This window comes from Epinephelus lanceolatus, chromosome 22 (assembly GCF_041903045.1).
Source record: "Epinephelus lanceolatus isolate andai-2023 chromosome 22, ASM4190304v1, whole genome shotgun sequence".
NCBI classification, from domain to species: Eukaryota; Metazoa; Chordata; class Actinopteri; order Perciformes; family Serranidae; genus Epinephelus; species Epinephelus lanceolatus.
Genome location: NC_135755.1, coordinates 35,763,449 through 35,788,982, shown reverse-complemented (window position 1 = coordinate 35,788,982; position 25,534 = coordinate 35,763,449). Strand labels below are relative to the sequence as shown.

At 40.3% G+C, this 25,534-nt stretch overlaps 2 protein-coding genes across 3 annotated transcripts in view; both read left to right on the top strand.

Moving 5' to 3' along the window:
- The window catches only part of frem1a (Fras1 related extracellular matrix 1a), a 72,750-nt gene extending 54,210 nt beyond the window's left edge, over positions 1 to 18,540 (top strand). Inside the window, exons 29-37 of one of the 2 annotated variants that reach the window (XM_033610040.2) lie at positions 1,956 to 2,028; positions 3,032 to 3,181; positions 5,266 to 5,474; positions 5,591 to 5,638; positions 5,721 to 5,822; positions 9,079 to 9,210; positions 12,323 to 12,438; positions 12,632 to 12,717; positions 12,855 to 18,540. In XM_033610040.2, coding sequence (XP_033465931.2) covers positions 1,956 to 2,028; positions 3,032 to 3,181; positions 5,266 to 5,474; positions 5,591 to 5,638; positions 5,721 to 5,822; positions 9,079 to 9,210; positions 12,323 to 12,438; positions 12,632 to 12,717; positions 12,855 to 13,057 — 1,119 coding nt within the window. In that variant the 3' untranslated portion in view covers positions 13,058 to 18,540. Of the gene's footprint in view, positions 1 to 1,955; positions 2,029 to 3,031; positions 3,182 to 5,265; positions 5,475 to 5,590; positions 5,639 to 5,720; positions 5,907 to 9,078; positions 9,211 to 12,322; positions 12,439 to 12,631; positions 12,718 to 12,854 lie in introns of both variants that reach the window. The other variant, XM_033610039.2, reaches the window with a different exon arrangement.
- On the top strand, positions 16,188 to 25,206 carry LOC117272792 (leucine-rich melanocyte differentiation-associated protein). The gene is made up of 5 exons (XM_033651853.2): positions 16,188 to 16,314; positions 18,743 to 18,983; positions 22,036 to 22,218; positions 22,332 to 22,409; positions 24,815 to 25,206. Exons 2-5 carry the CDS (start codon positions 18,820 to 18,822, stop codon positions 25,005 to 25,007), a joined length of 618 nt encoding a protein of 205 aa, XP_033507744.1. The 5' UTR covers positions 16,188 to 16,314; positions 18,743 to 18,819; the 3' UTR covers positions 25,008 to 25,206.
- Positions 25,207 to 25,534: the final 328 nt, after the last annotated feature.

The window sequence follows — 25,534 nt, the reverse complement described above, 5'->3', positions numbered from 1 at the left end:
GCAAAATTCTTTCCTATTCTTGCTTAAGATACAATTTCAGTTGCTCAACAGTCCAGGGTCTCTGTTGTTGTATTTTGTGCTTCATAATGAGCCACACATGTTCAACAGGAGAAAGGTCTGGAGTCCAGACAGGTCAATCTAGTACTTGCACTCTTTTACTACTAAGCCAAGCTGTTGTAACACATGCAGAATATGTCTCATTGTCTTGCTGGAATAAGCAGGACGTACCTGAAAAAGGCACTGTCTGGATGGCAGCATATTGTGCCCCAAAAATGTTTTTCACTTTGTGTCCATTCCAGATGAGCTCATGTCCAAAGAAGCCTATGGTGTGTCTTGATGTTGTTGATCAGGGGCACAGCCAGAAGTTTTGGGCCCCAAGAAAATAACACATTGGGCCCCCCCTGCGCAGCTGTTGTCACCACATCTCCAGGACCGAACTGACCAATTAAAAGCTTTACATAACTCTAACTTTGAAGGCTTGCAACTGTCTTGCTTCTTGTAGTTCAATACCACCAGTACAATATTTATTGCTAGTGAGTTGTACATACAACAGTCTGCATACAGTATGCAATACACTATTTGATGCAAGATTAAAAGCCGCCATAAAAATGTGGCTAAAGGCCATTGTTTACAGTCTAAATGTAATTTTTATTGTAAAATCCCAAAATTGAAAATTCTCTTAACATTAATGAAAGACTACTTAAATATACATTAACTTTTCAATCAAAATAAATTAAGATCATCATCTCAAACAGCAGATTTTTGATACCAAAAAATGAACAACACTAAATCCTACAGATTTACATTGACCCAAATTACCTACAGTTCTGTATCACCACCACTAGATTACATACATTAAATACGTGTGTGTGTGTGTGTGTGTGTGTGTGTGTGGGTGCATGTGTGTGCGCAAGCTGCTCAAATAAATTGCCCTTCATGGAATAACGTCTGTATCTATATTATTTAACGGCCATAATTCGATCTAAATGAAAGCACCTAACTGGATTATTTTAATATTGCCTGTACCTTTAATACAGGCTGAGTTAGACTACTTAATGTTTCCAACTATCCAGCATCCAGTACAGACAGTTGTAGGCTGTTTTTGTTTGTATGTGGAAAAATAATTAGTTTGAATTTCTGTCATTAAAAAATATTTCGTTTTCTTTTTGTAATGGTAAGAAAGAGCAAGAGAGAGAGAGAAATTCCCATAGTGAAATGTAAGCTAACACTAGTCTGTAGCTAGTTTATTTCACTATGGATATTGCTAACAGGTTCATTTCTTTCTTTTAGTAGTAGGTAACATGACTATGACTGTAGCGTTCTAGTGCAACTGCAGACTGCTACTAGGCACCGTCACTGTCTGTCAGTGCGCTAAGGCAGGACCAAACCATTTCATGCAGATACAGAGGGGTGGTCAGTCAATATGGATGTTTACTTTTTGGTCATTGGGGATATTTAACTTTTACTGCCAAAAACAAGTAAAAACAATGCCATCTTAATGATGGCTTAATAATTTTATATTAATTTTTTACCTATTTTTGGGGCCCCCTTTCAGTCAAGTTTTCTCCCCTATTCGGCGCCACTGTTGTTGATGTCAGGATTAATTTTGTTGGAAAAAACTATGACAAAAATTTTTTGTCAACGACCTTTTTTCCATGACCAAAACGAAATGATGATGATGATGATGAGCAAATTCAAAACGAGAGTATATTTACAAAAAACTATAAAGCTTGTCAGTTTGATCATTGAATATCTTGTCTTTGTGCTGTATTCAACATAGGTTAAAAAAGATTTGCAAAACATTGTATTCTGTTTTTATTCAAGTTTTGCATCCCAACTTTTTTGGAATCAGGGTTTTAACTCATCAGTCAACTGCTTGGCCTTTTTCTTACAGATTTTCAGACCTGTTTCTGTGCCTTTTTTTTTATTTTTTATTTTTTAAATTTTTATTGTAGGTGCAGGACGTGACAACGACAGCTGGAAAAGACTTCCTCATAAACCCTTCTTTTCTCATTCAGTTTGATCCAGGTGCGTGCTCAATTCACACTTTTTACAAATAAGGTTTGGTTTACTCACTGTGGTTAGTACTATTCAGCCTGTAGAATGTCTTCTGAGGCTTAAGAGCAGTTGATGATGTCACCACCCTGATCTTTACTAGCCACAATATCAAGACAGCTGGTATTTTTTTCACCTCCTGAGTCTGTGTGTGTCATCATGGCTAAATCATACCACAATAGCCATTATTATTATTATTATTATTATTATTTATTATTATTATTATTATATTGTTACTTTAATTATTGTTGTTGTAAGCTATTATCATTACCGTCTGTCCTGCATCTCTCTCTGTCACTCTTTCTGTCTTATTGTGTCATACGGATTACTGTTAATTTATCATGTTGATCTGTTCTGTACGACATCTATTGCACATCTGTCTGTCCTGGAAGAGGGATCCCTCCTCAGTTGCTCTTCCTGAAGTTTCTACCATTTTTTACCCCCGTTAAAGGGGTTTTTGGGGAAGTTTTTCCTTATCCGCTGCGAGGGTCCTAAGGACAGAGGGATGCCGTATGCTGTAAAGCCCTGTGAGGCAAATTGTGATTTGTGATATTGGGCTTTATAAATAAAATTGTTTGATTGATTGATTGATTGATTGATTGATTGATTGACACTTACATGGTAAAAACTGAACCAAGTGTGACTGAGCAAACTCCATCTGTTACTAAGGGCCACAAGATGTGGCTAAAAGCTTTGGAAAAATAATTTTTTGTCGAGCTTTTTATTTCTACTGTTTTGCAAGTCACTTCACTGTGGAAGTACAGTACTTAATGGCAGAGCTTTCTTCTTCTCCTTCTCTTCTTTAAGAAAAGTCACAGTGTAAAATCATTAGTAAAAGTGTAACAACACTGTTGCTACTATTGTGAGTGCCACTTAAAGCTAAACAAGCATACTTCTAAATAAAAAGTACGAACGTCATAATAAATGAGACCTGCACAGACTCTTGTAAAAGGTTATGATGTTCTTGTCGATGTAGGAGTGTCAAAGAGGAGCTGGCAAATTGAGATCATTCAGGATCACCTTGAGGAGGCTGAGGAGATGTTTGAAGTGCTGCTGGTCTCCCCTGAAGGCATGGTGATCGGTAGCATCAACAAGGCTGAGGTCACCATCACGGACTCTGGTGGAGGTAAAAATAAACCCCAGCTGTGTATTTGCAAGATCTTATAGGATACTTTGCAAAGTTGCATCATTGTAAATGATTCCTTTTACATGGCTTATACTAAACAAAAACATTGTACATTTACTAATTAAATTTAAACGGATTTGACTGTATGTACTGTCCTGTATAACCTTACCACCACAGTATAGTATTTTTGTAACAAGATGGTGCAAGTCATCCTGATTAAGGACTCAGGGAGTTGACATACCACCATTAAAGGGACAGTTCACCTCATGCTATTTATCAATCTAAATAGTTTTGTTGTGAGTTGCTGTTGGAGATATTGGCTGTGGAGATATTCGCCTTCTCTCCAATATAATGAAAATACACAGTAAAAAAAAAAAGAAGAAAACACTTAAATCGCACATCAGATCTTGATGAATGAATTATTCTAGTTTAAAATATTTACTGATGTACAAAATGGCAAAACAACAGTCAATGGAAACCAAAATCATCAACTCACTGAGGGCTGGATTCAAAATGACACCAATAAAACATTGAAACCACAAGCTGATCCAACTTATGTGAATTTTATTACAGCAACTCATAATGTGATTCAGTAGTGTGTATGACCTCGCATGCCTGTATGCACTCCTGACAACATCTGGGCATGCTCTTGATGAGACAGCAGATGATGTCCTAGGGGATCTCCTCCCAGACCTGTACATGGCATCAATGAGCTCCTGGACAGGTTGTGGCGGTACTTAGCAACAGTGGATTTACTGATACATATCAATGCCTTCATCATCCAAGAACTGCCTACACACTAGTCACATGAGGTCGGGCATTGTACTGCACCAGGAGGAACCCAGGGACCACCAGGGTAAGGTCTGACATTCGCTCTGAGGATTTCATCCCAGTACCTAACGGCAGTCAGAGTATTGTTGGCTATGACATGGAGGTCTGTGTGACCCTTCAAGGATATGCCTCCCCAACCATCACTGACCCACCGCCAAACCGTGCATGCTGGATGATGTTACAGGCAGCATTATGTTCACCACAGCATCTCCAGACTCTTTCACACCTGTCACATGTGCTCAGTGTGAATCTGCTCTCATCTGTGAAGAGAATTGGGCGGCAATGGCGGACCCGCTAATTCTGGTGTTCTGTGGCAAATGCCAATTGAGCTAGGTCCCACTGGAGGACGTGGGGCCCTCATGCCACCCTCAAGGGGTCTGTTTCTGACAGTTTGGTCAGAAACATGCACACCAGTAGCCTGCTGGAGGTCATTTTATAGGGCTCTGGCAGTGCTCCTCCTGTTCTTCCTCACACAAAGGAGCAGATACTGGTCCTGCTGCTGGGTTGATGCCCTTCTATGGCCCTGTCCAGCTGTCCTCATGTGACAGCCGGTCTCCTGGTACCTCCTCCATGTCCTTGAGACTGTGCTGGGAGATGCAGCAAACCTTCTTGTAACCACAGATATGAATGTGCCATCCTAGAGGAGCTGGACTACCTGTGCAACTTGATTGGGCTGCAGGTACCGCCTCATGCTACCAGTAGTGACAAGGACACTAGCAGAACACAAAACTAGAGAAGAATCAGTCAGGTAGGATAAGGAGAGAGCAACTATCTGTGGCCACCACGTGTAAAACCATTCCTTTTTGGGGCTTGTCTTGCTCTTGCCTCTCCATTGCACCTGTTGTCAATTTAATTTGCACCAAAGCAACTGAAACTGATTTACAATCACTTGTGCTTCCTAAATGGACAGATTGATCTCAGCTTAACTGATTTGGTGTTTTACTGTGACAATTAAGTGTTCCCTTAATTATTTTGAGCACAGTATCTTGAGTAACCAGGGCATGATTTCTACAAAGAAGCATTGCTGTTGAGTTTTTTAAATGTATTTTTGGGCACTTTGAGCACCACAAGCCAAGGGCCATCTTGTTCTATAATACTGGAGAGAAGACAGACATCTCTACGGCCGATATCTCCAAGACTCTGCAACTCACACAAAAACTATACAGACAATTAATAGAACTACAGGAAAGAGAGAAAAATATGAGTTTTAGATTTTGGGGTAAACTATTTATTTAAAATTCTAAACATCACAGGAGAGCACAGGCTGAAAGAGAATCGGGAGGCTCCTGTCCTTGGAGGAAAAGAGATCCGGTCAGACACGTACCCCCAGCATGGATCCATTCAACTAGAGAAACTGCCCCTTGGTACTGAATCAGTAATCTGGACCCGTGGAGACAGCATCTCCAGACCTAAAGCAGATGTCCCAAAAAAGAAAATCAAAGTTGTAGGCAACCCAAAGCCTGTAAGTACCTGTTCTTAAAGATCTGCGCTGGATTTTACTTCATACAAGCTGACAATTTTCTTTTCATTTGTTCCAGCTTAAAAGTATGTATAAAGTATTACCATTTCATCTTTCAGATTGCACCTTCATCGGTTTTTCACAACGGGACAGACATTGTTTACACGGTAAGCAGCAGCGGCTGATAATCACTGACCTAACCTTTTTAGGTAAAAAAAATCTTCATTTCTTTTGTCTCCTTCATTCCAGTATCACGGCATCATGCAAATGCAAGTCGAGGACGACACCTCCCCATCGAGGAAGAGCAGAAAGGCAAACGTCAAAGTGGTTAGCAGGGGAGCACAGCAGCAGGTGTCAGCTGTGTTTACTAAGTCAAAGTCACATCCTCAAAGAAAGATGTCAAAACCTCAAAAAACAGCACAGACTAAAGGTCTTGTGAGTACAAAAGGTCCTTTTCTGCTTCTTGGAAGTATGTATAGTGAGTCAGCTAAGAGCAAGTCTGTCTTGCCAGGATCTTCAGCGTAGAGTCAGGATCACCAATAGGCGGTGGGGTTGGGTGGGGGGAGTGTGGGGGGGGACAAAGGGTACATATGACCCCGGCCCAAGGCCAACGGGGGGCCATTAAAAAGTCTATGTTTGACCCTTAAATGGGATCAAGTACAATTTATTTACTGACTTAAATCACTGACAACACAAGCTATATGTATTTACATGATAAATAAATGTAATTTTATTATTAAAACACATTTCAGCGTGCCATCTTATACTCCCAGCCTTGAAAGTATTATGAAATGGTGCAGTCCATCTGACTGCGGGGGTCAGATGGCAGCGCAGAACACATCAGTGCCACTAATGTAGAAATGTGCGGCAGACTTCAGCCTGATGAGCAAAGTTAGAATGTCTCACAAGGAATCAGGGAATCCTTAAGGAAAAGTCACGGTACAGAGAGAACAAGAAGATGAAAGGAGCAGAGAGACAATGGCAAAATATCTGACAAAAAAAAATGTGAGGACAGGCAGAGCTGAAGATGAGGAGTGAGGAAGACTAATGTTAGCAAATAAAATCTGCTGTATCAGGCTCAGTTTTAAAGCTACAGTGATATCATAATATATTAAAGAAGAACTAAAGCATCCATTGGTACCAACTATGTTATGCTATATGGTCAGAAAGGGGGGCAAATAATGCTCCAAATTTACATTAAATGTTGGTGAGGGAAAAGGAATAATTTTTCAAAATGGTGTATTTGCATATTTCTGCATACTGGGGTCCCTAAACAGGCTTAACATAAATTGTATATACAATTGGGTATAACTGGAAAACAGAGAGTTGACAGCCATATATTCATCACACTATTTCAGTTCTGCACATAATTTGACCAATGTTTGATTAAAGTAGTAATAGTTAGTAATTAGTAGTGGAAGATTGCATAAAGAAAAAATGTATTTGTTCACTCCTGTTTTGATCTTATGATATGATACCTTGCAGTAATTTCCTCAATCAATGTTTTATTTGAGTTTTCTCCAGTCATTCATGGGAGGGCATTTTTTCAGCCCAGGACACACATGTGACTACCTCTGCTTTTCAAGCGAAGGTCTTAACATTGAGTTGAATTCATGTAGAAATAGGATTAATTGGATTATTTTTACAGGAAGTATTAAACAAACAAATAAATATATCCACTGAATTGTGACAGAACTTACTTTATTTGTTATGGGACAACATTTGAATTACTTGATCACAGTGATAGGTGTGGATGAAGGGCCCACATAGAAAATCTTGTCCCCGTGCCTGTATTTCCTGATGGCTGGCCTGCGTGGACTTCCATAATAGTCAGACTACATAATTGCCAGATTATTTTGTTTTTTTTATTTTTTTGTGAAAGCCCTGCACTAGGCCCATTCATCCACCATCAGTTTCTGCCTACGTGGACTTTGTCGGCCTTCATACCATGTCACCTTACTTTATGGCAAATAGCCCAAAGGCTACCTCTCCCATGTGCAATCAAAGTTTGACAGTTTGGATAAAGACTTTGGCTCTTACAAACACCACTGGCTTAAAACAATGAGAGGGGAATATAATTTACATGTAGATATACATATTGGCATAATTATGTTTTTTATATTTAAAGAAATGGGCGTCAAGTAATGTTAATCTTTGATAAGGAGTGGCTATCTGATCAAAGCTATTTCACAACAAAATAAATGAATTATCAATAAAATTTATTTTTTTTAAAGACTCATGCATTTCCTTTTCTTAAAGAAATAACTATTCCATACCCACTGAGTGCACAGTTGCCCTCATACAGTTTTACATGGTGTGTGTTTGGGATACAGGTCATAGGAAATTGCAGATTAAATAGTCAGCTTTATTGAAAGTACAGTAGTAGCATTGGCAATTTTGGGATAGTTAGTGGGCTAAAACTGTACATTAGTAGTAGAGGTAGCACGCTGAAAGGCAGATAGTTGTTAGTTGGCAGAAAGTGTTTATATGTGGGGGCGCACTGGTAGCTCACATGGGAAAGGTGCGGCTAGCCCTTGTTGCGGTGGTGGGGGTTGGAATCCAGCCTTCGTTCATTTTTCTGTTGTTATAGCGCCACCCAGTTGCCAATTAGAGTTAAATTTCTCCAGTCATCTTGAGGCGTCCTGTTCTACATATCTACCAAGTTTAGTAAAAATCGATATGCCGGTTAGGCCTAGATAAGAAATTAGCTCTCTAGCGCCCCCATTTTGTTTGATCGGGTCAATAATGGAGGGGTCCCCTCAGATTACGTGTGGTCATGTGCCGACAAAGTTGCATGGTGATTGGTGAAACCCTTGAGATGTTATACACCTCTGTGTGATGAGTTACGCCCTCCACAATATTCATTGCCTTATAGAAGCTCAGTGTTAGTAAGTTTTCCAACTTTTGCCAAGAGGGAACTTTAGATATTGGTCCCTACATTATGTTCACAGAGTTTCATGCAGATCGGTCAAACTTCCTAGGAAGAGATCGATTTTAAGTGTTTTTCAAAAAATTCAAAATGGCGGAAAATCTCTATGACCGGAAGTTATGGTTTCTTGGGGCAAATTTGTTCCTCATGAGGAGAGACATGTCTGTGCAAAGTTTCACGTCTCTACGACATACAGGGCATGAGATATGCCCATTCAAAGTTTGCAATTTCAGTCGGTTGCTATAGTGCCCCCCTTTGGCCAATTGATGTAATATTGCTTCATTCACATCCTCCCATTACGCTTTACCACTGTACCAAATTTCACATGGATTGACCAAGTCAGTGAGAAGAAAAACGTGGAACAGACACACAGACAGACACACCCACAGACAGAGTTTTCGTCATTATATAGTAAGATATGATCACTATTTCGTGGTTTGTAAGAGAGGGTCTTAACTTTTCACTAGGTGACACAGCAGAAGCACCTTGAATGACAGAATGTCAGTTTTATGTTGTAGTCTAGGATCAGGCCATGATTCACTGTGCCTCATACAGTGCTTCTCACTAGTTTCAAATGTTCAGCTAGTTACAGTGTTTTAGGCTAAAGGGTTAAAGGCACACTGCATTCCAATTTAAGCAATACTAAATTCATTTCTTGTGCATTTCTATGGCCCATAGGTTACAGCTGATAACTCCATACCCAAGCCCTGTGTGCCAGAACTGATGGGACTGCTGCATTTCAACCAGACCACCAATCAGCTCTTTCACTGCAACGGTGTCTCCTGGAAACCCTGGGCACCAACTGACCAGGTATTCCAGCTTCACAACAAAGAAACCTACTTTTAATAAGCATGCACCGGCACCCCTGGGAAAATGTCGGACCTTAGCAATATTTTTCAAATAACGCAATGTTGTTTTTACTAATGTTCTTTATATGCAGCTGAAGAGTTTGATCACAATCACATTTCTTGCTTGAGCTGTAATTTGCTGAGATAGTTTAGTAAATTGCCATTGTGGGCCAAAAACTCTTGACTCTTGATTAAGTTGGAGGAAACTATATTACTGACATCCATTAAAGGGCCAGTGTGTAATATTTGGCATGGTTTATTGTCAAATCTGAATCTGAATTTGAATATTCTACCCATTAATATGTTTATGTGTGTATAATCGCTATAAAATAAAATTCGTTTGGTTTTCGTAGCCTTATAATTATGCTTTTATATAGATATATATATATATAGTAAGGGCCTTGTTTTAGAGAGGTCGCCATCTTGCGCCGCCATGTATGTACAGCAGACCGAGCGGACAATCCAGCCAGCCAGAGAACGCGTTTCGAGTGTATAAATAAACCAACGAAGAAGACAGCGGAAGGAAGGAAGAAGGAGGAGGAAACAGCAGAGAGTGTTAGTAGTTTGTCGATAGAGAGTAGTGAAAGGTTTTTTTAGTTATAAAGTTTGCGAATGGACCACACTTACCACGCAACAGGAGAGAATGAACCCGAACCGTCATCTGCGAGGAAAAGAAGACGCAACTTCACTCCTTGAGATGCACTCACTGCAGCGCTTTCCCTCCTGATGATATATCTCCCCAGCGATGGTAGCACCGAATCCCATTCTGTGCAGCAAAATGAGAGCGGAGGATTCAGCCTCTCTTCTCGCCCGCTCAGCATCCAAGTTCCTCATCTGTATGCTCCGGCTCAAACAGGTATGGCTCTGGGTCTGTGTCCGCTACAAGAAACTCTTCAAAATCGCGTTCAAAGTCGTCCATTGCAGCTACTATAGTCCGGAGATATTGCTAGGCTAAATAAACAGCTGAGCTCTGTTTACAGGCTACACTGTCAGTCAGTGTGCGGGCTGGAGATTGGTGGAGCAGAGAGGGGAGGGGGTGCCTGCTAGGTATTGTAAACGAGTATGTGTGTATGGAGTGTGTGTGTTACACTAGAAGAGTCAGAGTTTGGGACGAAGTCTTTTACCCCCTGGAGTGTTACCGGAGTTTTTGGAGTGCTTAAATAAACTGGCCTTTTTCCCAAACGCTACTCCGGTCTCCTGCTCGTGAGGGATTCATTACAATATCGTAACATGGTTTAGATTTCTAAATAAACATTTACCTCGTCGCTAGATAGACCTACTCCTGAAAAACTGCGCAAGGCTTTTTGTCCCTACGAAGCCACCGTCATTTACCCGACAGGAGGGGTGAGCAAGTGAGCCCTGCAATCTAGAATTTGACCACTGATGTCACTGTTTTCAACGGTTTTCAACCCATTTTACACAGTGGCCCTTTAAATAATGCCAGAGATGTGGTTTTTAATACAGTAAAGAGTCCCAGACAAGCAGGCTTGACAATTAAATAGAATTGGGAGTCTTCAGCATAATGATAAAATTCAATATGTCCCTCTGAATTATACTCATAAATGTTAACATAGACTGTAATGACTAAAATGTAGTGGATCAGGGATAGAACCCTGCGGAACTCCATGTGGAATGTTTGTAGACAATACATTTGGAGTGAATTATTCTCTTTGCTTGACAAAACACAGACAGTCATATGGAACACTGTAAATTTATTATGTTGATCTGTTCTATACGACATCTATTGCACGTCTGTCCATCCTGGAAGAGGGATCCCTCCTCCGTTGCTCTTCCTGAGGTTTCTACCATTTTTCTTCCCCGTTAAAGTTTTTTTGGGGGGAGTTTTCCCTTATCCGCTGTGAGAGTCCCAAGGACAGAGGGATGTTGTATGCTGTAAAGCCCTGTGAGGCAAATTGTTTTTTTGTGATATTGGGCTTTATAAATAAAACTGATAGACTGGTTGATTGACAGATGTCTGAAATAATTTCTTAAAAATCTAGGGCTGTGGTCAACCAAACATAATATTGATCAACTGAACCAACTGAATCAACCTACTCTTCCACCAATGAATTGGTCTATGGGGGGAAATCTGCATGCTATCTAAAGATTAACTAAATTGCCACAGCACACTCTACCTGGTGCCATTGTGTGTCCACTAAAACATTTTTTTTCTTTTCATAGGGCTCAATATTAACATGTGGAGACTTAGTAAAATGAATCTGTAATCATAAAGCCGACACTGTATGTCTTCTGTGATTTGTTTTTGACTAAAACTGAGAGTTGAAAAATGTTGAACTTTGGTTAAAGATTGTGCGCAATCCAATCACAGTGGAGAAGAGGTGGGGTAAATACCACAAAGACCAATTGTCCAACATATTCTCATAGAACGGTTCGTGTGATATCCTGGGAATTTGCACCCCAGGAATGACATTACATCCATAATGTACAGTTGTATAATAAACGTAAAGTTACAGAGGTTGGGCTTAGGAAAAGAATGTCTGGATGTCTTAAGGTTTAGGCATAAAAAGTTAATGTGGTTAGGTTTAGGAAAAGACATATGGTAAGGACGTACCTTAAAATCACTCAGAATTCACTGAACACACATCTCCAGGGTAAAGTCCCAGGCAAAAGCCCATTTTTTTGTGTCCATTTTTTTGTGACCCATCTACCACCCCAACCTGCCTCCTTCCAAGCCCTCGGGACTGCTTCCTTGTTTACTGCTGTCAGTGCATTGATCTAGTGATCGCAGCCTTTCAAAATACATGGGATATGTACAAATTTGGGTGCATTGCTTTTCATAGAAAAACATACAAAAAATTAGTGAGAACAGCCTGAGTCGTCACAGTGAATAATTCAAGTGCTGAACAACAACTACTTCCATTTTCAGCTGGGAAAAGAAACACAGATCTATTAAAGTAAAACCAGCCATTGTTGGACCAGTGAAAATTTGGTTGGACAAGAGCATATTGACCAACCAATCAACCACTTGACAACCCCAAAAAACAAATCATATGAAATCATTAATGTCCACAGACAAATGTCAACATATCTGTTCATTTTTTGTTGAATCACAGATGGTGAGTGCTCAGATGTGTCCTCAGGGTTGGACCTTTCATCGTGGCTACTGTTACACCCTCAGCACTGAGCACAAGGTGTCATGGAGCACAGCTAATAGGGCCTGCAGGGAGAGGTACAGCTACCATGGAGCTCACACACATTCTGTGTTTTAATGGATTAACAGACTTGGACAGAAATTGAGGCAGAAAGCATGGACATGCATGCCTCTAATTATTCGCACTTCACACATAAAAACTATATAAACTGAATTATACGCACCGTGCATTATCCTTTAGAATGCACAACTTTCTCTGTCTTTTTTTCAGATATAAAGGCACTCTAGCAAGTGTTCTCTCTAAAGTGGACATGGACTGGCTGTGGGACTTCAGTGGAAGAAAACCATTTTGGATAGGTGGGTATCCTTGAGTCATTTGTTGCAACACCATTCTGTTTTTTTTTTTCATCATGAATTTTTTTTTTTTTCATTGTAGAGTACAACTATGCCACAACTTTTTGACTGACTTTTTGACTTTCCCCCTATTATATAAGGCCTGAATGACAGGGACGGCCGAGGATACTGGGAGTGGGCAGGCGGTGAGTCGGTCAGCTACACTAACTGGAGAAAGACGCCCCCTCGGTCCAAAATGAAGGGAAGCAAAAAGTGTGTCCTGGTATGGAGAAGAGCAAAGTGGCAAATCAGGGACTGCAAAACGAGCAGAGGTCATTGCTTTGTGTGTTCAATCAGAACTTGAATTAGAAAGACAGTGTATGGAGCATCACAGCCATGAGCCACTGTGTTCTCTCAGTAGGAGGAAGGACTGATCCTCGGGACATTTAATCTGCAGTACCAGAAAACATCTAATAAGGATCAAAGGGAACTTTGCTGGAACTATTTATATCATTTATAATGAGCTTAGTGACAATTATTGTGCCTAAAAAGTAACTTGCAACACTAAGTGGCATTGTTTACACTGCATTTATACTAATTAACCACTAAAAGTGTTGTTGTATATGTAAAGCTCACAAGAGATTTTTTCAAATGTATTTAGTGTATTTGCCTTTTTTCCAACGGAACCAAGCTGGATTACCAACAGGGTCTCTTGTCCACCAGGGGCCCTGAAAGCCCCAGATTCACTGTGTACTCACTGTACAAATAATTTAGTGAATCTATTTGTTGATATTGTTCTTTGTGCAAATTTCCTACAGGTCATGCAACATTACCTGAGGCAGTCTATGTCCAAATCTGGAATGCAGGCTTTTATTATTTAGATGTATATTGTGTTTGCATTGTGCATATTCCTAAATTAATTTGTGTTTAATCAGATTACAACGACCTAACTGACACAGCCTTCCAGCAAAAGAGTATTGTCTGGTTTCCATGTCTACAGGCAAAATATAGTGAAAATGCTATTTGTAGTCTGCTGTGTGTGCTGTGTTTGATAGGAATTTGGAGATGATGGTGCTCATATACAATGCACAGACAGCAGTGGTATTGGTGGGGAGTATGGCTGGGTATCGGCACTTGATACCCTTAAGATAAGGACCAAAGTAACCCAGTACCAAGTAGTGTCAAAACTTTGCCAGTCAAACGATACCTGAATTCGACTTGTTTTATAGCCAGATCTAAAGAAAAAAAAGACTCGCAGCCAATCACAGCGAGCATTCTTTCATTTAATGCAATGTGTGATTGGCCCACTACCGCAGCAGCTTCAACCAGAGATGGGACAGAGTCGTTGTTTTGCCACAAGTAATAGTCTCAAGTCTTTGCACTGAAGTTCCAGGTCAAGTCCCACTCAAAACTGACAAGTCCCAAGTCAAGTCCCAAGTCCTAAACTTTGAGTTTCGAGTCCCCAAAAAGGTCATGATGCGATTTTCATTCAATTCAATTCAGTTCAATTCAGTTTTATTCATAAAGCCCAATATCACATCACAATTTGCCTTAGAGGGCTTTACAGCATACAACATCCCTCTGTTCTTTGGACCCTCACAGCAGATAAGGAAAAACTCCCCAAAAAGTTCATCAAATGTAATGCCATTTTAACAACAGAGTAATAATGTTGGCTAAGCAGTTTGATAACTGTGTTAATATTACCCTCTGCTTACTGTTTTTTGTGCAGCTTCAAATTGTTGGATTTGTTTGTTGGAGTTGCATCTCTGTCTGTTATTCTTGACCAGCACATTTGCATATTGCAAATGTTTGGTTTTTTTTGTTTTTTTTGGACCACTGCTTGGTTTTTGTATACAAACAAAATTATCTTTGGTATTATTTTTTCAACTTGCAATCAGTTACGTAATGTTAGTTTTTCATGGTTCTCCCTTGCATCTTATTTGGATGCTGTTGCTGGATGCTTCAAAGTTAAGCTAGGGAATTAAGTGTCAATACTCTGAGAACTGATTCAGGAAATGAAGGGACATTAACTAGTTTGTGGCACACCCTTAAAATAACATACTTTTAAATTTCTGGATGTGGGGAAATGTATGAAGTATTTACAGGTCAAAAGGCTCAAGTCCAAGTGATTTCACAAGTCACTGGGGTAAAGTTGTAGTCGAGTTGCAAGTCTTTTTTGATTTTGTCAGGTGTAAAGTCAAATTTGTCACTCGAGTCTAACATAAGTCCAAGTCATGTGACTCAGGTCCACACCTGTGGCTTCAACCGCCTGGGGTGTGGTGAAGTTGAGAATGGTGTATATGACAGAGTTGACAGTTCAGCTTGCCCTTGTGGTGTACCACGTTGGTACCTGATGGGTTACCTGCAAAAACGTTTATATAAATTTATATATGCATATATAGTCACAAGCACGGTTAAAAATGAAATACACCCAGGTGGGCAGTGGATGAGAGCAAAAATATATTTCAGTCAGGACCACTTTAGTCAAAAAAACCCAACACAACTTTATTTGCATTTGCAGTATTACATATGGTGGTACAGTATGGCTCTGTTCTCCAGCCTCTCTGCCTTTCCTTGTACCTATGCAGAAAGCGTAAGGCAGAGAGAGCACACCTCTCTGCCCTTCCATGTGCATACAAGGACAGCCTAAGGTTTTATGGTGGTGGAAGGAGCATGCTTAAATGTTTCCTAACCTGGCAGTGACTGTGTGGAATGTTTTTGCCATCCTGGCATCAAGCGCAGCCAGTGAAAGAGACTTTTCCTTTGCTGGATTTGTAATTCAAGAACGGAGAACCCAGCTTAATGTGAGTGACTGTAGCCTGCCTGTGTTTAAGCAGGGGACCTTTCTTAACGGGTGCTGGCAGGTGTAGTTTTGACAAAATGACGGGTAATGGGTTGGCTCTGGTACTGAGCTATACGGGTATGGGCGGGTTCTCATTATTCCAGTAATAGACATGTTAATTTGGCACTGTAAACTGAAAAAAAAAACCCATCAAAATAAATGCCAAGATAAAATTCTAATCGATTTGTGTAAATTAGCCTGTCATGGTATATTTTATACAATCAGCTCATATGTTTTTTCATTTATACAATGTGTTGGATTCCATTTAAAAATGGACTAATTTAATAAGTTGTAGAGATGTCCCCTGCAGTATTTACACACAGAATTAAATCAGTATTTGTGAGAGCTCCTACAGTGTGATTTTAGACAACAGACTTGAGTCTATGATGTTTCCTGTAATTGAGCAAAGTAAGTCTGTGAACTCCAAAATGAGCTCATAAAAGAAGTAATGTTTTTTCATCAGTTCATTGATAAGCCTTTGACTATGATCATCAGCAAGCCACCTGTCTATGGGTACAGTAAAACAAGACGTAAAGTTGACATTTCTTCTCTGTTAATAAGCCGGTATTGCTGTTTTCCCCTTTTTGAGAATTCAACACTATCAATGCTATTTAGATCTGGTCCAGTGGGTCCTCCCAAACACAAGGTTTAGCAGCAATGTGATTATCCCCATCATGTGATCTACAGCCGGAGTATGAAAGAGGGCCTTTTATATGAGCTGGAAGCAGTTCTCTGAGGTTTGCATGCACTGAAAGATACAGCAGATCCTCTTCAGCTTGGTAAGTCCAGCTAAAACAGCGTATGCTGTATCTAGGTTCATATTTGAGTGTTTGACAAAGTAGCAGGACAACCTGAAATATTTGTGTAGTTTAAAATGAGTGCATATTATGGTTGAATACTGTAAATGATGATACATGTTCTTTGGCGCACTAGATGGTCAGGGGGAGTTTTGAGACAGTCATACTTTGATAATTTACTATACTGTTAAATGGACTACTTTGCTAGTAATTTAGTGCATTAGAAGCTTCTCACCTTACAGTGTATTTGCAGTCATGGGCCATGAAAAAGACAGTAAAATATTTTCATACAAAAGGCAGCCCTATTTTGAATAACCTTAACCTTGATATCAATGCCTCTCTGTGTTTACTGCACATTATAACCCATAATACGTATTAGAATAAAGAAGGCTTTCAGGTGACATAACACACACTGTAGCTACAGTTTTGTAGGTCAACACATTCTGGTCTTAGTGGCTGTGATGAGGTCATTATTTTCTGTGCTGCTTTAACTGAAACATTTTTCTCTCTCTCACTTCTGATTTATGTGAGCATTTTATGTTAAGATGATGTCACCATGTCAGCTAGCTAACCATAGTATAACCATTAAACTACTGTCGCTGAGAAATATGATTTGTACTCTAGTTTATGTGTCCAGATTATTATTTAATGTGTCAGTCAACAGTTTAATTCAGTGTTCATTCAAATGTCCAGTGCAGAGGTCTTCAATCAGTACGTTTACATGCACATTTGAGTGGAGCTACAGTTATAGCTCGACTAAGCCATTTAATAGGACTACTGTTCTCGTCCCAGTATACAAACACAGGAGAGGCATCGATTTATTAACCAAAGTATGTCCGACTCCGTTACGGGGGATGGTGATATGCCTCCTTTCAGCTTGTTAGTATTGGACCTTTTTCTGGTTGACCTATTACATCACAGACAACAGACAAGTTAGCCACGGGTAGCTTGTAGCAAACTGGAACCATGGTAAACAACTTTATAGCTCTGTACATTTCGTCCATCCAAAAATGCATGGCTCTGGTTGCTATGTTGTTACTGGCTTCTTCTCCTGTTAATTATTTAAAAGCCTGGAGCAGATACTGTGGAGCATGCACAGAGCACCTAGGCCAGTTTGGATCCGATTGACTGTATACATGCAGGAGTAATTCAACTCCCAATTACATTATTTGGATGTGTTAGTCTTATTTTGAGAAATTCGATTTAATACAATTTCAGTTGGACTAACGTGTTTATATGCATTTTAAAAGTCTGGTTTTAGTTGGACTTATGCAATAAATCCATTTTCTCTAATGTCATGTAAACATACTGACTGTGTATAAACATGAGTAGCATATTTAACTGGGCAGATGGAGGTTGTCAGGCAGAGGGCCATATCGGCCTCAGGTTGCAGTCTTGACTTGTATCTTTTAGGTCAGTGAGGGAGGAAACTGCACTTTCACAAGGATAAGTTGTTGCAAAAGGCAAAATATATATTTTCAAATATATTTCAAATATTTTAAAAATAAACAAACATAAATAAACACTTTCATCACACAAAATCATCAACTCATAATTTTTCCGCTCCCTTGCATACCTCTGAGAACCCCCTGGTCCAGATTTTTTAACATGGTTGGTTAAAACGTCTGTGTCCAACGTACCAAACATCACCTAAAAAACACTGGTTTGTAACATGACACTGCTTTATTCAGTGTATAAATCACCGGGTCTGTTTGTTTTGGAGAGGAAGGGACCTCTGTGGTTTTGGTGAAAGTTTCAACTGGTTGCAGTCTGTAATCCTTACCACCAGAAGCCACTGAATCCCCCTAAATCTTACACACTCAACCTTTAAAGGCACACACATGTTCAGGGAGAATAGACAGTCTTCCTGAACACAAATATTTATCCATATCTCATGATCATCCAGCTTTGATCCTCTGCCTGACCCTCCCTGTGTCCAAGGATATTAATTTATTTTATAGGTCAACAGTATTTAATTGTTCTTTATCATCACACAATTATTAATACAAGCAGGGATTTTAATATAAAGTGGTAACCACTGTATGTGAATGCATGAATGGGTCAGACCTGCGCAGCACTGGATTTGAAATGAACTGCAATAAACCGGAGCTGCAGTGCTTTGATTACCTGCTGTGAAACAACATGACCCTCATCCATTTAAAATCAACATTTCTTCTGAGATGATTTTGGTCAAAGCAACACACTAAAGAATAATATTGTAAAGTTACTTAATACTTTCAGATGAAGGTAACTAGTAATATGTAATCTATTACATTTTGAGAATAACTTACCCAACATTGGTCATCATTTGAGTTCAAAACCCCAAAACATCATCACCTACTGGCTCATCAGACTGTGTTCTGAGTCATTCATGTCTATTAACCATTTACTGTTTTGCTGTTTATTCAAGGCTTGATCATGACATAATCATCTGCTCCCCTAATCTTCATCAATACAAGTGAGGACAAACTGCTGAATTTGTCTGTCATGGATCATCACACCTCAGGCCAACACAGTCAACCCGGGCACAGCTCCAGCTTTCAGTGGCTTTCTTTTGCCTACCAGGACCTGACAGAAATCCCCTATGAATCCATCCTAACGCAAACAGAGACACTGGAGGTGCTGGACCTGAGTAACAATCTGCTGAATGAGTATCCTTTTCTTAATAACTAGAGGCTTAGAGACCAAGCACAGTGTTCCTTTGTTTTTTGCAAAGATGGTGTGTGTTTTCTTGCCTTCCATGGCCCCACCAATAGTTACTGTGTAGGTTAGACACAGGTGTGCCTTTCGCAGCAACACATGCTTGACTGGGGATAATTTGCAGAGTGAAAAATTTACGTCTTTTAAACCTACACATATCTTTGTAAGGAAATAATCTATCAATCACATAACCACTACAGTGTCATGCAAAAGTTTGGGCACCCCTGGTCAAATTTTGTTGACTGTGAACAGTTAAATAAGTAGAGATGATCTGATCTCCAAAAGGCATTAGTTAAGGTTAAAGATGAAACATGCTTTTCAACATTTTAAGCAAGATCAGATGTAACAATTTTAAAGTGAAAAAAGAAAGGAGCACTTTGCTAAAGTTTGGGCACCCCAAGACATTTGAGCTCTCAGATAACTGTTACCAGGGTCTCAGACCTTAATTAACTTGTTAGGGCTATGGCTTGTTCACAGTCCCCATTAGGTAAGGCCAGGTGATGCAAATTTCAAAGCTTTATAAATATTCTGACTCCTGAAACCTTGTTCCAACAATCAGTGTGCCTAGCACTCTGAAAGCTAAAATAACTGAATCCCACAAAGCAGGAGAGGGCTATAAGAAGATGGCAAAGTGTTTTCAGGTAGCTGTTTCCTCAGTTCATAATGTAATTAAAAAATGGCAGTTAATAGGAACTGTGGAGGTCAAGTTGAGGTCTGGAAGACCAAGGAAACTTTCTGAGAGAGCTGCTTGTAGGATTGTTAGAAAGGCAAATTAAACCCCTGTTTGGCTGCAAAAGACCTGCAGAAAGATTTATCAGGCTCTGGAGTGGTGGTGCACTGTTCTACTGTGCAGCGACACCTATACAAATATGACCTGCATGGAAGAGTCATCAGAAGAAAACCTTTCCTGTGTTCTCACCACAAAATTCAGCATCAGAAGTTTGCAAAGCAACATCTAAACAAGCCTGATGCTTTTTGGAAACAAGTGTATTTAAAAGCCCCTTTTAGATAGGAATTGTGCAAATTTGCAGGAAAGCCCAATCAGTCTCTTCAGCATTGGCAATATTTGCGCCTTTTTTGGGGCAATGGGGACGTGAGCAAGTAACAAAACGTGTAGCTCAGCATGTGATGTAAACAGTGACATGGGAGGGAAGCTGCAGCTGGTCAATCCTTCGGTGATTCTCTCGTAAGTTGGCCCCTTCTTCATTGTTCCTGTCATCTGACGGTTAATAGCCTCTTGGTTTGCAAGGGCAAGGTCGCACGTGTGGCGTCATCAACAGCTCCTCCCACAAGTCATCAACAGCCCCTTCTGTGGCGGAAATTGGGCACCTCGGATCAAGTTGCTAATCTGGCTCTGTGTGTCTAAACGCTCACAGCTTGCCGGCAAAACGGCCCAACATTCGCTGAAAATCTGTCAGTGTGAAACGGGCTAAAGTAGAACTTTTTTGGATGCGATGAGCAAAGGTATGTTTGGAGAAAAAAAGGTGCAGAATTTCATGAAAAGAACACCTGTCCAACTGTTAACAGGGGTGGATCGATCATGCTTTGGCCTTCAGGGCTTGAAATTGCGACTGTTTTGGTCACATATGCGACCAAAATTTCATCTGTGCGACCTCAACATATAATTGGGAGCACTGGTTTTTCCCCCCGAGTCGAATGTCTCATTCTTCTTCTTCTTTGGGGTTTCTTGGAGATTTTCAAACATGATGCACTACTGCCACCAACTGTTTGGTTGTGGTTTGTATTTTGACAGGACAGCAGTGACCGCAGGCGATGCATCTGTTCGGTTTTGGTGTGAATACACGTGTGCTGCCACAATGCTTGTGGATTGCTTGCGGTGTAAATGAGGCTAGAGTTAAAGTTAAAGTTTGAAACAGTTTTAATAAAGTAGTGGATTTAGAAATACATGGGTTCTGTTTTTTTATTTTTATCGTGGTATCGAATGAGTATCGAGAATTGTGGAAATTCACTGGTATTGGTATTGACTACTGAAATTCTGGTATTGGGACAAGCCTAGTAAAGTGCTCCCGGACCACAGATTTATTATGATAGCTAGCTATCGGATCCCAAGATGGCATCAATTCATTCCAATGGAGCTGCCAAACAGGTTTCTAGCCTCCTGGTTTATTTCCACGGTATGTGGCCCTCTGAGTATGTGCAGTCATGCTTCTCCCACTGGCCCCGCCCGCGATTTCCATAGACTTAACGTTGTGATGATGTCAGAGATTTTTAAAGAGAAAAAAAATTACAAAGAAAAAAACTTCCATAGATCAAAAATTCAGAATAGAAAATTCCTAACTGACCTTGTTTGCAGTTTGAGGTGTCCTGTTAGCAGTTTCAAAGACGTCTCTTTTATAATGGTGGCTCAAGGGGAAAATGTTTTTTGGGCCACAGGAATTTTTTCACAGCAATGCCATGAGTGGCCACTGGAAAAAATTGGAAGGTAGGCTGAGCAGCGTTCCACGCAGCCTGACTGCTACCAGCTGCTTTTCAAATTTTCTGTGGTGGGTTGCACATTATCAAAGCATCACACCTGTGCTGCCCATGGTCCCATCCTGCTGGCCGTTTATACAGACATAATTTTGGCACTGTTACTATGTCCTATACCCGCTTAAAGGCGAGATAACTCCATCCCCCCACAGTTTGGTGAGGTGGAATAACAGTGTGAAATTCTTTTTTTTTTTTAATAAGATATTTTTTTTGGCATTTTTAGCCTTTATATGACAGGACAGACAAGTGTGAAGGGGGGAGAGAGAGAGAGAGGGAGTGACATGCAGCAAAGGGCCACAGGCTGGAGTCGAACCCGGGCCGCTGCAGCAACAGCCTTGTATATGGGGCGCCTGCTCTACCACTAAGCCACCGACGCCCCTACAGTGTGAAATTCTTGCCTTGAAGACACAGTGTAAAAGGGACTTATGATACAGTATATTGATGTATATTTCCTTAGTGAGTGACAAACCTGAGCAGTTTGAGTTTTATATGTTGTCCTTCATTCAATCCCTGGAACCCGGCTCTGCTGGGTCAGCTGGAGAAGCTCAGCACTCTGATCCTGGACTGCAACAACTACACATCTCACATCAAGTTCCCCTACATGCTGAGTGTCACCACAGTGTGCATCAACAAGAACAAGATCAACAATCTGCCTGTGTTTGTGGAGGAAGTCAGACGAAAGTTCCCCAACATAAAGTGAGCCTGGGATTGTTTTGTATGTCTGTAGAGGAAATGCCTGGAGTCAGTTCATATAGTCATCATTTTTTTCCCTCCTACTTTATGCTTCTATATATCTCTTTGTAATATAGGATCCTCAGTATGATGAACAATGAGGCAGCACCAAGCTATTTCAATGGAGGGAGTCTGACCCAGTACAAAGACTACAGGTGAGCATCAAGGTGCTTTTCACAGATCAGGTCACTAACTATAGAACCAAAATCAAGAATCCCTCTGTACACACTGTATATTCATCCATCCATCCATCCATTTTCTAACCTCTTATCCTCTTGAGGGTCGCGGGGGGGCTGGAGCCTATCCCAGCTGACATTGAGCAAGAGGCAGGGTACACCCTGGACAGGTCGTCAGACTATCACAGGGCTGACACATAGAGACAGACAACCATTCACACCTACGGACAATTTAGAGTCACCAATTAACCTGTCCCCAATCTGCATGTTTTTGGAGTAGCCGGAGAAAACCCACGCTGACAGGGGGAGAACATGCAAACTCCACACAGAAGGGTTCCCACACCCGGGATCGAACAGGAACCCTCTTGCTGTGAGGCGACAGTGCTGACCACCACACCACCGTGCCGCCGCTGTATGTTCATGTTTATGAAAAAAACTCTTATGTTGTGTTCACACCCAACACAATGTGAATTTTCGCAACGCATGTCTCGCGCAAGTTTGAACGCTAGAATACTTTATGTTGGTTGCCTTCATACACGCTAATAATTCACGTCCAATGTGCCTGAAATCGCTGAATCGATGAATGAACTTCTGCCAATACATCCTCAACGTTATTCGTCCCCAGAGGATCTCAATGCTCATTGGCTGTTGTGGCGCAAATTGGTCGCTGAAATTCAGGGTTTTCAACTCTCGCAAAGAAACGTTTGACACGAAATTACCCTACTCGCTTCATTTGTGCTGCTTATTTCACGTATTTTGCATCGTGTCCATCGCATTCATCCTGCCGCCGAATGGGAATTTGTGTCTAATTGCATCTGGCCACCACTGTGAAAAATTTCTGGGTATACCACTAAGCCACAGTAAGGCACTGTGAAGAAAGGCTTTTATACAGCAAATGTAATTAACTGACTAAAAAACGTGTAAAAAAAATAAAGAAAGAAAGTGTAATTTACTCATTTTAGAAACTTTTGTTGTTGTTTCAGCAGTGGAAGGTTGTATGTTGTAGCATAATAGGCAACCTGATCTTACATTAGGTTTCTAATTTATGACACAGATCCATTTACCATAATCGGACAACAAAAAAAGTGTTTTCATCTCAAATGTCCAAGACAAAACCCAACCATGTGTAAACCTCTTTTTCACCAACATGGAACTGGTTCTATTCCAGTTCCTGCACTTAATTTTGAACCATTCTGAGCATTTTGATCAAGATCAATTGGCTCAGAACCCAAAAAGTTGGTTCCCAGCTGGAACAAAAAAAAAATAGATAAAAAATTAGCAGGTTTCCCTTGACCTGAAGTGCGAACCGTGATGACATCAGTGGGTGCGTCATATTCTACAGATGGGAAAGAGAGGATGGAGAAGTCAAGTGAGAAATCATTGTTTGTCTATGCTTGGTTTTTTTGGATAAATATCAATAAAAACAGAACAAAAGCAGGTAATCAATGCAATCCATCCTCTTTCACCACTCTTAACTTCCATTTTGCATTATGCAACACATCCTGTTCATAACACATACATGGTTACAATAGTTCTGCGCAAAACTAGTGGAAATGCAGTCCAGTTCATTAGATAGCACCAAGGTTTCAAGAAACCTGAATGGAACCAGTTCAAGAAAAAGTGCTAATTTGATGGAATGCAATATGGCATGTGCAGCAGTAATGGCCTTTCAAAGTTTGACATTTTTACTTGTATTAGCACCCTCATCTGGTTCATCAATGCAAGAACATCATGCCAAAAAATGCCCTGTGTTTTCTCAAAATTGGACTAATAGTAATGTTATGTATGGACCATCATTTTACTTATTGTCTAAGGGACAGTTCACCTCAAAATCAAAAATCCATATTTTTCCTCTTACCTGTAGTGCTTTTTGTCAGTCTAGATAGTTTTGGTGTGAGATGCAGAGTGTTTGAGATATTTAGATGTCTGCTTTCTCTCCAACATAAACAAAATAGTTGGCACTCAGTTTGTGGTGCTCAAAGCACCAAAAAATAAGTTTGAAAAACCCAACAGCAATGTCTCTTTCCAGAAAGCATGACCTGGTTACTGAAGATAATCCACACTTCTTGTTGTAAGCAGCTTCAAATAGGAACTATTTTCGTCGTTCCAAACTACACTTGCCAACTGTATAATGACACAGATGGAAGTGTGCATCTACTGCTAGATCACCTAGCACCACTGACCTAGCTAACATTACATCTCAGCCAAGGAGGAAGTCATTAATGTTTACATTTCACACTATCACAAGCACGAGCCCCTCATTCGTGAGTAGTTGCACACTTCCTTCTGTGCTGTAATACAGCTGGCAAACATTTACATGCACTTGATCAAATCAACCCTCTCAGATTTTGTTAAATTTGTCTTGATTGTCTTTGTTTCTTCAGACAGTATGTCATCAGTCAGCTCCCTGGCCTGGAGATTCTGGATGACACTGAGGTCCTGGAGAAAGAGAGAATCCAAGCTAGAAAAACCTACAGGCTGCAGCAGAGCAGTCACAGCAGCAGGAAGAGGAAGGAGGACTCATCAAAGAAACACACACACATGCAGAAAAAGACAAATACTGTTATAAGCCAATAGAATATACTATATTTAAAATCCTTCCTTCAAAATCACCCCTTTAATGTTACACTGCCAACATTATGATACACATTGTATGTTCTATGTCTGCTTGTTTGAGCATATATTTGAAGCTACAGGATGCTTACTCTGAATTTGATATTCAAATCCAAACACCATACTTTAGCTTCACTATCAAATTAAAACTGGAAATATTTTACATCTGTCTTGTGCTTTATTTTCTACACACACACACACACACACACACACACACACACACACACACACACACACACACACACAAAATAGCCTAACATACTTGACAGCTTTGGAATGTGATGTTTTCCACAATCAAGCAATACTGTTAGCTTGAACAATGTTTCATCATAAAAGTTACATTTGCAACAGGCAAGATCTTTTTAGCCAACTTATTTTGATGGGTTTGTTTGTAGACAAATTAAACAATACATACACACACACACACACACACACACACACACACACACACACACGGAACTGGAGTGGACTATGTTTAGTTTTCAGCAAAT

What these genes read in the sequence shown, in the direction of transcription:
- LOC117272792 (XM_033651853.2), top strand. Translation starts at nt 18,820, where the DNA reads ATGGATCATCACACCTCAGGCCAACACAGTCAACCCGGGCACAGCTCC. An exon ending in AGTAACAATCTGCTGAATGA is followed by an intron (nt 18,984 to 22,035) that starts GTATCCTTTTCT and finishes ATTCAATCCCTG; the next exon opens with GAACCCGGCTCTGCTGGGTC. An exon ending in ACCCAGTACAAAGACTACAG is followed by an intron (nt 22,410 to 24,814) that starts GTGAGCATCAAG and finishes TTGTTTCTTCAG; the next exon opens with ACAGTATGTCATCAGTCAGC.